The sequence below is a fragment of the Nanorana parkeri genome, unplaced genomic scaffold (assembly GCF_000935625.1).
Source record: "Nanorana parkeri isolate BGI_ZX_2015 unplaced genomic scaffold, ASM93562v1 scaffold1800, whole genome shotgun sequence".
Taxonomy (NCBI): Eukaryota; Metazoa; Chordata; class Amphibia; order Anura; family Dicroglossidae; genus Nanorana; species Nanorana parkeri.
The window spans coordinates 94,423-110,810 of NW_017308068.1; the positions used below are offsets into that span (position 1 = coordinate 94,423).

Below are 16,388 nucleotides of genomic sequence, written 5' to 3' on the forward strand. Positions count from 1 at the left end.
ACCTCTTAGCTCCCTCCAGTTGCCTTGACTCAATGTGACCTTGGCCCACAATCTTAAATCACAACCAACTGGGCAACTTCCCCCTTGAGCTCACTGGCCCCCCACCGGTATCCATCCCACAGCTCATTCTCAGGTAATGTTATAGGTTTTGTTGTTCGTATTGATCCTTAAAGCTCGTTCATTGCCCCATGTTTCTTGTTCTACCTCAGTGACTAATATGTCAAGCTCCCACTCATATGCCTACGCCGCACTCGCAATGACCCCTTCCTTATACCGTGTTTCATACGGTGCCCTCCTAGCTTCTGATCTGGGAATACCTTGCCAGGGTGGTTCCCTGTGTCTCCCTCCTGATTCTCCGTACCGGTTGTCCCCGGCCGTGAACCCGTGTGCAGTGTGCCTACTGGTACACTCCTTGTATCTCAGCCTACCTCCACATAACCTGTACTTTTCTCTTCCCCCCCCTTTCTACTGCTCTTCCCCTTCCTAGTGTGTCCTTCTAACGACCCTCTTCCCACCCTACCTGCTCCCCACCTCCCCCCTACCCTTTAGAAGTACACAGGCCTCTTTTTGGCCTCCAGCTGCGAACTGCACAATGCCATTTTGTTGGCTTTCTCTGAACGTACAGGGTCTAAATTCCCCCCAGAAGCGCACAAAATCCTTCCACTACCTTCGCAAGCAACATGTCGACATGGCATGTCTCCAGGAAAACACACTTTTCTAAATCTAGTGCCCCCAAGTACTGTGATGCCCTTTTCCCAACAGTATACCAAGCCAATGCCCGCCCGAAAACCCGAGGTGTTCTCATAGCATTTTGCAAAACTACAAACTTCAGCTGCGTTAAGCAGATAGCAGACCCGGATGGGCGCTACCTTCTCTTGACGGGCAGGCTCAGCGATACAGATATCACAGTTCTCACATACTACGCTCCCAACACCGACCCAATCCCTTTACTCACTCATGTTCTCTCTTGACTGCTCATGCTAAAAAAGGTACTCTCTTATGTGGGGACTCCAACCTGTTTCTCAACGCCAAATTGGACAAATACCCTCAGGGCCCCGCCGCTCATCCTGCAAAAAGCCAAAGCGTTCAACAATTGCTATTGCAGCATAACCTAGTGAATGTGTGGCGGGACCAGCACCCCATAGGAAGGGACTACACCTACTACTCAAACCCCCACCACTCCCATTCACGTATTGACCATGCCTTTCTACACAGAAGCTCTTTGTCCTTAGCTTCCTCCTCCCACATCCTTCCTACCCCCTGGTCAGATCACGACACGGTACTCCACCTTTGCTCCTCTATCCTTCGCACACCTCCTTCATCCTCTTGGTCATTGAACGAATCGTTACTCTCACTGACTGATATACTGACGGAAATTCAGATACGCACTCTTGATTATTTCCAGCTTAACACGGGGTCTGTTTCCTCCGAATCAACCTTATGGGAAGCCTACAAATCTGTCATTCGTGGCCATCTGATTCAGATTGCCTCTAAACGAAAACGTGACCGCAATCAACGCATCCAACACCTTGAAGCCGAGTTAGATAGGGTGTCTCAAGCTTTTAAGTCTAACCCCACGCCCTCTAATCGTAAACTGCTGGCATCGACGCGAGCAGACCTTGATCTCTGCCTCACTGACAGGGCTGACTGCTCCTTGTGCGGGACAAAACAGCGATTCTATTTAAAGGGCAACAAACCTGACTCCATGTTAGCCAAACGACTGCGGACATTTGACAACACCCCGATCTCTCTTCGGGCCAGACAGGCCACCCGCACTAGTGACCAAACCAACATTTTTAAAGAATTCTGCCACCACCTCTCCAAAATATACTCAGCCCCCTCTGCCTCTTCCCTTGATACCATCGGAGAATTTCTATCCCGTGTTACCCTTTCCGGAGATCCCTCAGGCTGGCAGGGACCTAATGGAATCGGAGATCTCTGTCCTTGAGGTCCAGCAAGCCATTGGATCCTTTAAAACTGGCAAACAACCTGGAACGGACGGCTTTTCTGTCCTATTTTATAAAAAACTGTCCGACGACTTGTCTCCCCGCCTGGCCACTCTGTTTAATGGAGGGTGACACTATGTCCCCGCAGATGCTCACAGCAAATGTTGTAATGATTCCCAAACCCCACAGAGACCCTCACTCCTGGACCAACTACCGCCCCATCTCTCTAATAAATCTAAAGTACTCACTTCCCGACTCAATCAATTCTTGGGGTCCTTGATTAAAAAAAGACCAGGTTGGTTTTATGCCCTCTAGACAGGCTGGTGACGGTGTCAGTCGGGACCTCCACTTAATTCATCTAGCCAAGTCTCGCTCACAGGAAATTATGTTATCCTTAGATATTTCCAAGGCCTTTGACATGCTATCATGGCCATACCTTTTTGAGGTCCTACGTTACTGGGGCTTTGGGTCCCACTTATCATGGATAACGGCCTTGTATACCTCCCCAGGCCAAGCTTAAATACTGTGGCTTTGAATCTCCCTTGTTCCCAATAGCCCGAGGAACACGTCAAGGATGCCCCCTATCACCTATCCTTTTTACTTTAGCCCTTGAACCCCCGGCTGAATACATTAGAACCCACCCTGATATCCGAGGCCTTGAGGTGGCGGGCACACACCACAAGATCTCTCTTCACCGACGTTCTCCTGACCAGCCCCTCCTATCCCTTTCCGAACCTCCGTAAAGCGTTATCAGAGACGTCGCACACATCATGGACTTACGGATTAACCAAACCAAATCGCAGGCCCTTGATATCTCCTTGAAGCCTACAACGGCAACCGCACTCAAGCTCTCATTCCCTTTTACGTTGACCCCCTCTCAAATACTTAGGTATTCGCCTGACCCCGTCTTATGACACCTTATACGCAGCTAACACCCCCCCCCCTTCTGAAAACCCTCAACAATCTGCTTTCTTCCTGGCAAAGATTTCATATATCTTGGATAGGCAGGATCCACACAGTAAGATGACCTTTCTGCCCAAGATACTTTACGTTTTCAGGGTCCTCCCGATCCCCATCCCCATTAACCGCATATTGCCGCGTAAGGTCCTAGCGTTCATCTGGGGTAACTCTAGGCCCCGTATAAATCAAAAACTGCTTTACCGCTAAAACATGTGGAGGTCTTGCAGTCTTGAATCTCCGCTCCTAGTCCCGCTTACATTGCCCCCTTAGCCTTATTCGAGTCCTCCACCTTAGCTAAATCGAGCTCCCCCTCTGGGCATGTTTGGACATGGTGGATTGCCACCCCCTACCCCTTACATCCCTACTATGGCTTCCTTCGATACACCGCACACGTAATCTTACTCCTATCATCCAACACTCTCTGAGAATATGGGATGGAGTGCGGTACTCTCGCAACTTGATGTCAACTCACCTGCCTTTACTGACATGGACCAATTCTCCCTTATTCCCCCCAGGTGCTAGCGACCCCCACTCTTTTTCCTGGTGGTCACGCAATGACCTGACCACTGTACACTCTTTCATCTCGCTTTCAGGAGTGAAATCGTTCCAGCAACTTTGTGAAACTCATAAGGTCCCCCTCCGGGAATGGTACCGCTATACTCAAATAACCCACTTTATCAACTCGCTGCTAAAGAACACCTCCTCACCCAAATGGCTGACCCTGTTTGAGCGCTGTTGCTACACTGATCCACACGTGCCAGGCATCATCTCCCTAATCTACTCCTCCCTGCTCTCTACATCCTCTCTCTATAGCTCCTTATCAACGGAAGTGGCATGAAGAATTAGGTAGGTCTCTAACTCCAGAGGACTGGCAGCTTACCTGGTCAGCGACGGCCCGGTGCTCTTGCAATGTACTTGCGATTGAGAACTCCTACACAGTGATGTATCGTTGGTACTATACGCCTGCCCGCCTAGCGAAATATATCCCAACCTACTCTTCACATTGTTTCCGGGGATGTGCCACGCCAGGCACCATGTTCCACACCTGGTGGAATGCCCCCCCAGGCGTCCCGCCTTTTGAAACAATGTATATGATCTACTCAGTTCACTTTCCAAATTTCTTTGCAAAAAGAACCATGAGGCATTTTTGCTACAACCAATTCCACAATTTTCACAAGTATACAAAAACTCCTAGAATCCCACATCTTTGTCGCCACCAAGATGACAATCGCCAGAGCATGGAAAACTCCAACCCTGAGTTTCAGGGAGGTCAAGAATCCCTTAGACGATATTTTGACGAACGAAAAACTGACGGCGATATTGTCAGACACACATGACCGCTTCCTTGCGATCTGGCAGCCTTGGATTGATTACTCTAGACCACCATCTTTCGACTCACAGCTGCTATCCATCTAGAGACCGTGTACTCCCCCTCCCCTTCTGTCCTCCTGAATGGCTCCTTCTACCCCACCTTCCTCTTGTTTCTTCCCACCCCCCGCCTTCTCCCCACCCATCTGTACAGTATGTACTGATTAACAAGCTCTTCCCCCTCTGGACCCCATGTCCTGTGGCATAATGTGGAGAGACCTATGGGCCTCCTTTCCTAGAGGATCAGAATTGCAATATTTCCTAAATATTCATCCTTTCTCATTGATTCCTATTGTTTGCCCATTTGGTCTACACAATGCGGTTCTTATTGTGCCATTTTTCAGGATCCTCTACACCATGTTTGTTGGCAACTCAAAGCACTGTGTTGTGCTCTGCGTAGCACTAAGCATGTCTCCTCTCTGTATTGTTATCTGCCACATGGCTGGCAAGCCTTGACTTTGTTATCATTGTACTCTCTATACAAAAAACCCCCAATAAAACCTTTGTGAAATAAAAATAAAAAAATACCATAGGGTCCATGGAGTAGACACATTTGAACATAACGCTAATGATAGTACTGTAAGGGTAACCACTGACGAATGTGAATCTTTTTCCCTAGTTTGTGCTGGTAAACAGGAGGTATCCCCAGAGACCCCCGAGGTATTCGGTATGCCAGAGCTAGGGGTCTTTGGGACATCTTTGGAATCACCCAATTGTGACCCCACACTAGCCAAATAATATGAAAATGTGAAGTCCTGCAATTGAGAATGTGTTTCCTCATATTGCAATCCACCATGAATTGTTGTACTAGATTATTAAAATTGCAGGAAGTTGTGGAACAAAGCATGGCTGGGCCATATAGGAGGACATGTTTTACAGCATTTATTTTGCCTGGTAAACATCCAGACCTTAAAGACTACTGTCAGTTTTGTCACAAGTGTCAAATATCAGCCACTATGTCCCATTACCACACCCCCTTGGTTTTTATGAGGGTCCTTTTGAGGAAATTGCAGTGGGTCTGATAGGGTCAGACGTTATGTCCACTAGAGTTCATCAGTACATGCTGGTGATTATGGACTAAGCTACGCGGTATCCTGAGGCTGATCTTTAAAGAAACGCTTCCTCCAAAACCATAACTAGAGAGTTGTAACGAATGTTTACCCACAAAAGGGATCTCAAAAGGAAGTCCTGAAAGATAAAAAGAATCCCTTTACAGTGACAGTGACTAAATAACTTTTCAAATTGTTAAATATTGAGCAGTTGAATACTTCAGTCTATGACCCTCACAGATGGGTTGAAATATTTAATAAAACCCTAAAAAGTATGCTAAAGAAGGTGGTAGACAACCATGGGGGAGATTGGGACTGCCTATTTTCTTATCTGTTGTTTGCGGTTAGAGAAGTCCCATAGTTTTCCACATGGTTTTCACCCTTTGAATCGTTGAACGGTCATCACCCCTCGAGGGTTGCTAAACATTGTAAATATTGTGAAGGAAACCCGAGTGAGATTATAACCTACAAGAGAGTGTGGTAGAGCATATTTCATCCATGGAAGACAGAATTGCTTCAGTTATGCCTCTGGTCTGGGAACACCTGCAGCAGGCTGAGGAAGCCAAGTTGAGCTGAGTATACAATAGGTATGCAAAGGTTTTAACTTTTCACTTGGGGCATCGCATATTCATTCTGGTCCCCATGGTGGAAAATAATTTCTTGGCTAAATGGCAGGGACCCTATGGGACACTTAAATGATTTGATAAACTACAAGGTGTACCAGCTAGACAAATGGAAGGAGCAGGTCTATAGTGTAAATTTAACGAAAGCATGGAAAGACAGCAAAGCCCTCTGAGCCATGGGAGATAGGCCCTGAAAAAAAGAGGAAGGCATATGGAAGGAACAGATAGCAGAGTTCCTGTCCTTAGCCCAGCAGCAAAAGGTAAGAGTTTCTGCAGCAAAATAAGGATACATTAGAGTTGCCAGACTTCAGTTAAAATTAAACATGACGTTATTGCAGAGCCCAAAATTTGAGTTCGGATTAAGCCATATCATATTCCAGCGGCCTACAGACAGGCAGTAGCAGAGGAACTAGAGAGAATGTTAGGCCAAAATTAAATGATGTAGCCCAGTAGCCCTCGTTCCCAAGCCTGATGGTTCATTGAGGTTCTGCAACGACTTTAGAAAATGTATCGAGATCTCAAAATTTGATGCCTACGCCATGCCAAGGATTGATGAAATCATTGAGACGTTGGTTCTAGCAAAGATTCATAATGACCTTTTGACCTTAATAGTGGATATTATCGGGTGCCACTAACAGAGTTGGCAAAAGAAAAGAAAGCACTAGCTACCCAACAGGGTTCTTTCTAGTATGTTCGAATGTCCTTTGGCCTGCAGGGGGCCCCTGCTATATTTAATGAATAATGGATCAAATCCTCATCAGCACTTTGCAGTGGTCTACCTAAACAATGTAGAGGACTTTAGCACTGACTGGGGGAGTCATCTCCCCAAGGATCAGGCTGTCCTGAATTCCATATGAGCAGCAGGTTTAACAGATCCAAAAGAAATTCACCATAGGTCTTGAAGAGACATGGCACCTTGGTTATACCATTGGGCAATGCTTAATAAAATCCCAAAAATGTGAAAGCAATTAGGGACTGGCTTTCTCCTGTTGGCAAGAAGCAGATTAGAACCTTCCTGGGCATTGTAGTTTAGCCTTCCAGAATTTATAACATGCCCTTTGTTGAGAGCAGGTGCTGGTAGCACTAGACTTTCAGAAAGAGTAATTGGTACAGACTAATGCTTCTATTGTAGGTCTGGGGACCTTTTTTTTTTTACAGGTAGTGAGTGGAGAAGGGCATCTGGTAGTTTATTTTAATCGAAAGCTGACATCAGGAAAAAGGAATTAGAGCACTGAAGAGCAAAAATAACTGGCTATTAAGTGGCCACCGGAAGCTTTGCAATATTATCTAAAAGGGACGTTGCTAAACTAATCACGGATCATGCTCCTCTACAATGAATGGCCCAGGCCAAAGAATGAAAAACTTGAAAGCCGCCCTCTGATTGCTGACCCTCCAAGATTTCAAAGTTGAGCAGCAGGTGGGTTCTAGTCAGCAAAATACAGATACCCTTTATAAAACCCACTGTTTGGTATTTGGTGTTCAAAACAACAGGTTCAAAACAGAGTGGGTATGTGACAAATAGCTCCTTTTGGTCCAGGGCAGCAGCATGGATGGGGGTTAGCTGTTCCCAAGACTGTGGTATTTTGTGAGAAAAGCCGGTGGTAGTGCTAGGCTATGTAGCAGTTTGCAGGAGGTTAAAAACTGGCCACACCCTTTCCCCCAGCAGAGGTATAATAAAAAAAATTTGGAATGAGTAGTGGAAACAGCCTGCAAGTCTATGCGAACCAATGATCTCATAACTAGCCAGGGCTGACTGTGCGTAGGAAAATCTTTTGTGCCTATGTTTGATGCAACGGTGATAAATAAATAAGGGCTGGAAGAACTTTTGTGATAACCTTTTATTGGCTAACTTAAGTTATTCAAAATGCAAGCTTTTGGGATGCCTTAGATTTCTTTTTCAGGTTTAATATAATTTGAATTGGTTCTGAAACCCACATATTTTTTTTTCTCTTACAAAGTTACAAGGTGAAAAGGAGCTATAAAATATAAATATTTAAAAAAATACAACTATTTTTCATTGACAAACTTGAGTGGTAAAGGCTATTAAGTACATTCCTCACCTCTTAGGGGAGTCCTTTTAAAATGTCCAAATACCACAGAAGTAATGCAGTACAAATATTAACTATTCTTCTTGACACAGTTAAATAGTAATGGTTGTTGTACAAGTAGTGTAAATGGTTAAGCTATAATCAATAGTTATCAGAACTCAAGAGTGTTACTTGGCTAACTGACTAGGAGATAAGAGGTTGAGGTAAACTGGTCAGTCCCGTGAGGAGGATTTTTTTTTTAAACCTTACCTTAACCAAATACCTTTGATCAAATACTTGAGGAAAACAGGCTTTACTGCCAGAGAGAATTTTTTTATGACTTTAAATTCCCGATCCATCCTCTCTTTCTGCGTTTTTAAGTTTCCATTCAGTACCATAATCTTGATATATTTTATGGTGTGGCTTCTGCTGCAGAAATAGGCCGCTACAGAAACATCAGTTTTGTTATTTTTAAATTTATGAACCCCTAAATATAAGCTGGTTGTGGTTGTCAAAATGGTAGCAAAGGTGGTTTTGGGGATATTTTTTTTATTAGTCTTTCATATTTGTATAGAAGATGCTGGAGGTCTTTTGTGATCTTTTTTAGAACTTCTAGGAGTGGCTTCTAGGTGACCACAAGTGGGACCCGATTAAACTTTTCAGTCACGTTACAGTGTAAATGACTACTATTTTACACAATAAACAGACTGAAAGAAAAGTTGTCAAACTGGTACTCCAGATCGTCAATTGCGGTTTCCACAAACCTCATATTGTGTGCACAATGGCCTACAGGACTCTATGTTGGGGGGACAGGTCACAAATAAAATTTGAATGTTGAGCAATACAAGCAGGTTCATATCAATTAAGCCATACCACTAGGGAGGCGTGTTATTGGCCCCAAATTTACATTGCAGCAGAACAACGACCCCAAACATACAGCCAATGTCCTTAAGAGTAAAGAAGAACAAGGGGTCCTGTAAGAGATGGTTTGGCCCCGACAGAGCCCTGATCTCAACATCGAGTCTGTCTGGGATTACATGAAGAGACAGAAGGATTTGAGGCAGACTACATCCACAGAAGATCTGTGGTCAGTTCTCCAAGATGTTTGGAACAACCTACCTGCCAAGTTCCTTCAAAAACTGTGTGCAGGTGTACTTAGAAGAATCTGTTACCAGAAGCTATTTTGAAGGCAAAGGGTGGTGACACCAAATATTGATTTGATCTGGATTTCTGTTCTGTTTGTTTATCAATTAACATAATGGAAAGTAAATTAACTATTAGCACTTTTATTTCTGAAAGCATTCTTACTTTACAGCAATATTTCACACATGCCTAAAACATTTGCACAGTAATATATATATATTTCCTGGCTCACCTCATGTCGGCACAGTACGGGTCAGCTCCTCCCCCTCTGACCCCACAGGACCACCTTTAACAAGCTAATAAAAGGGAGATCCCCCCTCCCCCAGTACCTGTTTTTTTCCTCGCTCCAGGTCACAATGTAGCATGAACGTTTGGTTCCTCCCTACTGCTTCCCAGCCGGGTTCCGCCTCTCCCGGATTGGTAGACCCCTCGGAGGGTAGTAAATCTCTGTGAGCGGGTGCCTGTGGTGCTGGGCCAGGTTCGTGTAGGATTAAACATTCTAGAGCAACAGGGAACAGGGGAGCTGGTGGAGCAGCCGCGGGGATCTCCTGGCTGCGGCGTCTTCTCGTGCTTCTGCCCATGCGCCGGCGTCCATGTGTGAGGGGGGTGGGGCTTAGCTCCGTCCCTCTCCATGTAGGTTGCCAGGGTGACGCTTTGCTCGCGCATGCGCGGTGGGGTTTTAGGACACCGGTTTCTCGGCGGCGAATTTAAACGAGTTTCGTTTTCGGTTAGCAGTGCTGTTTGTTTCTGCCTTTAAGCTACTGCTGCAGCGGTCCGGTTGCCTCTCTAAGATCCTGTGCCTTCTCTATCCGGGTATGTTTATGCTTCCTGATGGGTTCTTAGGGGGATCTGTACTGACTTGTTCTTATGCTGCGTTCTATTCTCAAGCTGCCTGTTTAGCCACCATGAGCTCCCCTCGTCCTGTGACAGATGCACAGAAAGGTAGGGAGGCGTTGGGTGACTTTATTAAAAGAGTGCGACTGTGCATATGGTACTTTTGATTTTTCGTCTAACTTTTGCAGGAGTAAAAGTCTTCCGCATAAACGGAAAAAGAAACGCAAGGAGAGAAGACACTCCTCCTCTTCGGACTCTGTCCACGAGCACTCTCCAGGAGGGCACAGGCACCATCAGAGGACAGATCAAGGTTCCACAAGAAGGTCTCGGGAGGCTTCAGGCCGGTGCTGGATTTGAAGAAGCTGAATATGTTTATTCAAGTGAACCCCTTCAGGATGGAGTCAGTCCAGACGATAATTGCGGTGGTCCAAGCCAAAGAGTGGATGACCTCCATCGATTTAGAGGATGCGTACCTCCAGGAGCAGGAGCAGAAGTACCTGCGGTTTGCGGTGGCGGGGCAGCATTTTCAATTCTGCGCCCTGCCATCTGCTCCACGGCCCCACGGACCTTCTCCAAGATGGTGGCAGCGGTCGTGGCACTTCTTCGGCTTCAGGGGATCAAAGTGTTTCATTACCTGGACGACATCCTAGTCTTAGGAAAGTCGAGGCAGTCTCGTTACCCACCGCTGAGCCTAGGTTCCTGGATCACAATTACCACCGATGCCAACCTCCAGGGATGGGGAGCGCAATGTCTGGACCATCAGGTGCAGAGTCGATGGAAAGGCCCGGTGACGCCACAATCAAATTGGTTAGAATTGAAAGCGGCCTCTCTGGCTCTGCAAGCCTTTGAACCTCTACTGCAACACAGAATTATGATGGACAACAAAACGGCTGTGTCATACATTGTGAGGCAAGGGGGGACCAGGAGTTTCCCTCTACTGTGCCTCTCGAACAAGATTTTTTTCATGGGCAGAACAACATGTTCAGGCCTTGACAGCAACCTACCTGCCAGGAGTGGACAACATACTAGTGGACCGCTTGAGCAGGATCAACGAGTGGGGGCTGAATACGAGGTACCTGAGGCCAGTGTTCCAGCAGTGGGGTACCCCATTAATCGACTTAATCGACTTGATGGCCACAGCGCAGAATGCGAAGGTGCTCTGTTTTGTCTCGAGACACGGCTGTTGGGAGGCAGTGACATAGGATGCGTTCTCGATCATATGGGACTTTCCACTGGCTTATCTGTTTCCACCGTTACCGTTGGAACTCAGGGTGCTCCAGAAGATATGGCAAGACAAGGGAGTGGTTATTTTAATCCTACCGTTTTGTCCGAGGAGGCCATGGTTCCCACTCTTACAATGGATGGCAATGCCCCCCCATGGTTATTTCCGAACAGGCGGGATCTACTGGTGCAGGATCACTGGCAACACCCAAACCCCAAGAGGCTCCATCTAGCAGCATGGTTGCTGAATCCTCAAGGTGGAGGAGTCAGGGATTGTCGGCAAAGGTGATAGAGACCTTGAATAACTGGAATAACCTGGAATAACTAACACCACTTATTCCAGGATTTGGAACAAATTTCTGGAGTTGAGAGCAAAATAATTTTTCACCATTGTGGGCAGAACTGCCTAATGTTCTAGGATTTTTACAGTCGGCCCAGGATGCGGGCCTAGCCTACAAATCCTTGAGTACAAATTTCAGCCTTGTCGGCATTCATGGGAATCAAATGGGCAGATGATCGTCTCTTGTGGAGATTCATGAGAGCGGCCCTGAAATTGCGGCCTCCTAGGAAAGCTCTGTTCCCATTCTGTTACCTGGACTTAGTCTTGGCTGTCTTAGCGGCTCCACCATATCATCCTCTGTCTCAATGCACCCTATGGTACCTTACACAGAAGTTACTTTTTCTAGTTGCCATCACATCAGTCAAAAGTCTCCGAATTGGCGGCTCTTTCATGTAAAGAGCCGTTTTGTGTGTTATTGGACGATAAAGTTGTGTTACGGCCTTCACCAGAGTTCAGGCCAAAGGTTGTTTCTTCATTTCATTCATATTGGGAAATCATTCTCCCAGGTTGTAAGAGTCTGGCCCAATCTTCGAATTCAGATTTATTACCAGCTCTGGATTTAGTCGAACTCATGAGGGAGTATCTTCATAAGACGGAAGTTTTTCGTAGATCTGATCGACTGTTCATCTTTCCTAAAGGATCAAAAAGAGGTTTTAACGCACCTCCTAAAGTTTTGTCTATGTGGATTCAGTCTGTCATCAAAGCAGCATATGTGCAGCAGGGTCTTACTCCTCCGGCGGAAGTGCGAGCCCACTCGACGAGGGGAGTGGCAACGTCCTGGGCTTCATATGCCAGGGTCTCGATAGAGGACATATGCAAGACGGTAAGGTGGAGCTCGCAGAACACTTTTGTTAGACACTACAAGTTGGATGTGGCAATCGCCAGACTGGCCAGATTTGGAACGGCAGTCCTTTCATCTGCTTTATCACAATAAATGTTTTCTATTTTTGCAGTATTCAGTTTCGGAGGGTGTTTTCCTTATTATGGTTGTGTGTTCCTGCCCATTGGGGATTATGCTTGTTATACCCTGTACTGTGCCGACATGAGGTGAGCCAGGAATACGGAAAATTGTTATCATACTTACCAAATTTTCCTTTCCTGGCTCATCCTCATGTCGGCATGCATTCCCTTCCCTGTTATGACCTGTCGCTCGGCGTGTTATTGAACAGGTACTGGGGGAGGGGGATCTCCCTTTTATAAGCTTGTTAAAAGGTGGTCCTGTGGGGTCAGAGGGGGAGGAGCTAAACCCGTACTGTGCCGACATGAGGATGAGCCAGAAAAAGGAAAAAACACACACTTATTTTTATAAAGTTTATAAGCTCAGAAAACTGGAGTCAAATACATTGCTAAATTACACATCACCTTGTAAAAGCCATTGCTGTTAACATTAGTGATTAAGCTAGGATTTCTAGGAGTATCTAGAAAGATGACAGCATTAGTAAGGAATGGTTACCTCTTTGTATTGTTGTCAGATGGCTAGTAGGTGAGGAAGATGTTTCTGTGAAGCAACAGGGATATGTTAAAACTTAAACGGTTAATGTTAAAGCAAATGTCAGCACCTATATTTTACTTGAAAACAATGAAGGCTTTCCTAAAGAAAAAAATATTACACCGCTGCAAATAAATCTATTCATAATTTTCTACTCCTCAACAGCATAGACACCTAAGAAAAATTAAACCTCAAACTCAGTAAGAGTATATAGCACAAAAACCAATGCACCAACCCTTTGGCAGAGCTGGTTGTGACGGTTTGCTGGGGTGTAGATAAGGGAGGGGGATAAGGGCGCCCAAATCTCCCCCCTTCCTCACAGAGTGTCCTTCCAAGACACAGACACAGCAGCTAGGCCTTAATAATTAGCAGGCTACAAGTAGGGTTGCCACTATTTCTTCAAGCCAAATCCGAACACTGTAGCGGCTCACTGCAATTTTTTTGTAAAGTATACCCTATGCATATATTTTGTGATTAAAGACCATTGGAGTTAATCATACTATATCACAATTCATACGGAGTTAATCACAACTTGCCAGTGTGCCACAGGTCCCCAGATATGCATTCTGTACATAAACGGTGCCCCCATAAGATACCAGTGTGCCACATGTCCCCAGACATGTACTATGCAAAGCAGTATCCATATACCTTGCCACACTCCTTACTGGATATCTCAAAAGTAACGGGTGCTCGTAAAGACTGCTGATGGCGCCGCTCACAACAGAACTCCAACACAGATGTCACCAGCACCAAGATTCCATGTCAGTGCAAATCCATTTTATTGATAGTAGTCATTCAAACAACAAGCACGGGCAGAGTCCCCTTCATCAGGCTCAGACATTACATTGCAATTTCCTCTATAGCTAATGGTATTATTCTGCATTGCTGTACAATGGATTTCTGAGATTTATAGTCATCTATAGCTGTTGGTATTCTGCATTGCTGTATAATGTGCTGAGATTTGTAGTCCCTCTACAGCTTGAAGTTAGTGGCAGAGCTACCAGGGTCACAGCAGTCGTACAGGTGCACAGCACTGATGAGGTATCCCTCCACTACCAGTGTACTTTAATTTTCCTCAAACCCTAAATTTCTCTACCACGCCACTTCCAGGTGTGTATGTCATAAAGAACGGGGGTCATGAAAACAGCCGATTCAGATGATGTGGCCCCACAGGGACACAGTCGAGAAAATGTATAGGTTCGAGAAAAATTACATAGAACACTGACTTTGACACTGTCCGGCCCCTCCCACAGCTCACAGCCCAGAAGTATGGACAGCCAGCGGCGGTCTACAGTGGGCGAGAGTGCCTAAGTACCGTACATGGAGCGGAGTAAGGCCAGAACTATGTAGGGAGCCCAGTGGGAGGAGAGCACCATCCCCCAGCCAGTCACGGACTTACTAGGAGTCCTCACATCACCCGACCATTCACGCTAGCGTTACATGGATGGCAAAAGTGGCAGACAGGGGTGGGTAGAAGGCGGGAGAAAAGGCAGAGGGGAGGGGGGCCAAGTTGCTGCACCATGGGCCTCTAGGTTGTACTTGTCCCCCGGGCTAAAAGTTGCCAGTCAGCCCCTGCTGTATTCCGCACCTACCGGGCGCTGAGAGCTGATTTAATTGCAGATGGCGTCGTATTCAGGATTGTGGGCAGCGTTGGGACTACATAACGCAACCGTGGGGTGCAGATCCCATCCGCAATTAAATCAGCTCTCTGCACCCAGCGGTTGTGACATGCAATTAAAATTATTAGTGCCCCCCCCCCCAGATTTGACTGTGGTATCTTATGTGCCCCCCCTATATATTGTTCCTCGAGTCGCCACTGAAGGAAAGGCGCCATCTCTTTGCTGTTTTCGTCCGAGCCGCAGCCAAACAGCAGTGTCCCCCGCCACCCGGGTCCAACAGACACTGCTGTCGCCGCTTTAACATAGCTGCACCCACCTGCTGGACACCCACCTGCAGGTGAGCACGTGTGCTGGCATAGAAGGAACTGCCCATTAACCGTGTGCGGGTGACATCACACAGGTATCAGACTGTGTGTGATGGCTGATCCCAGAGATGTCGCTGTGTATGTGGTCATTCTAACTGCCCAGTCTGCCGTACATTAGATCTGGTCTGAGGTCTGCAGTGTATTGGTTGTGGTCTGAAGTCTGCCGTGTCTTGGTTCTGGACTGAAGTCTGCCGTGCCTTGGTTCTGGACTGAAGTCTGCCGTGCCTTGGTTCTGGACTGAAGTCTGCCGTGCCTTGGTTCTGGACTGAAGTCTGCCGTGCCTTGGTTCTGGACTGAAGTCTGCCGTGCCTTGGTTCTGGACTGAAGTCTGCCGTGCCTTGGTTCTGGACTGAAGTCTGCCGTGCCTTGGTTCTGGACTGAAGTCTGCCGTGCCTTGGTTCTGGACTGAAGTCTGCCGTGCCTTGGTTCTGGACTGAAGTCTGCCGTGCCTTGGTTCTGGACTGAAGTCTGCCGTGCCTTGGTTCTGGACTGAAGTCTGCCGTGCCTTGGTTCTGGACTGAAGTCTGCCGTGCCTTGGTTCTGGACTGAAGTCTGCCGTGCCTTGGTTCTGGACTGAAGTCTGCCGTGCCTTGGTTCTGGACTGAAGTCTGCCGTGCCTTGGTTCTGGACTGAAGTCTGCCGTGCCTTGGTTCTGGACTGAAGTCTGCCGTGCCTTGGTTCTGGACTGAAGTCTGCCGTGTCTTGGTTCTGGACTGAAGTCTGCAGTGTCTTGGTTTTGGACTGAAGTCTGCCGTGTCTTGGTTCTGGACTGAAGTCTGCAGTGTCTTGGTTTTGGACTGAAGTCTGCCGTGTCTTGGTTCTGGACTGAAGTCTGCCATGCATTCTGCCATTTAGCTCACTTTCCAAATTGCCTATATTGGTCTAGATTCTGAAATTCTCCTACCAGTTCCCCGGCAATTCATCTTTTAGTTAATTGGCCCACTATTTGAAAAATAGTGTGGAGAAAAAATTTCTGTGACACAAGAATCATTATGCAGGTGGAGCTTGTGGGAGGGGCTTCTAAAAGGACAGAGCACAGTCCGCCCCTGACTGTTTGGGTATTCTGACAGCGGCCGGTGATGATGTCAGAATACAATGTACAATGGGATATTCACTTAACCACACTATTAGCGTGGATGGAGGCATTTTTCATATTTGTTGTTCATCCTGCAAGGCTGAATGAAAAAATATGATTTTGTGTACCCAGCTTTAGACTCTTGAATATGGCACAGTAACTAAAGCATATTTTGTGGGTACAAACACTGTAGCATATGTTACAAAGCACACAGTGAATAGGTTCAAGTTTTAAGTCCCTCCCACTGCTAGCAATTTTGCCACACCCACAATTTGCTGCCGCTAGCTGCCTTATTATTTTCCACTTGGTCCCCAAGGGTAAATCCCCCC

At 46.6% G+C, this 16,388-nt stretch overlaps 1 protein-coding gene across 14 annotated transcripts in view; it reads right to left on the reverse strand.

The window, feature by feature from the left end:
• Positions 1–16,388, reverse strand: part of NFASC (neurofascin) — a 189,042-nt gene that overhangs the window by 91,441 nt on the left and 81,213 nt on the right. For 12 of the 14 annotated variants that reach the window (XR_001942046.1, XM_018571666.1, XM_018571659.1 and 9 more), the window contains one exon: positions 12,965–13,009. The exons of the other annotated variants lie outside the window; for them this stretch is intronic. Coding sequence is in view for 11 of the 12 variants with exons in the window: in XM_018571666.1 (XP_018427168.1) it covers positions 12,965–13,009 (45 nt within the window). In the remaining variant the exon portion in view is untranslated. The remainder of the gene's footprint in view (positions 1–12,964; positions 13,010–16,388) is intronic. 14 annotated transcript variants of the gene reach the window in all.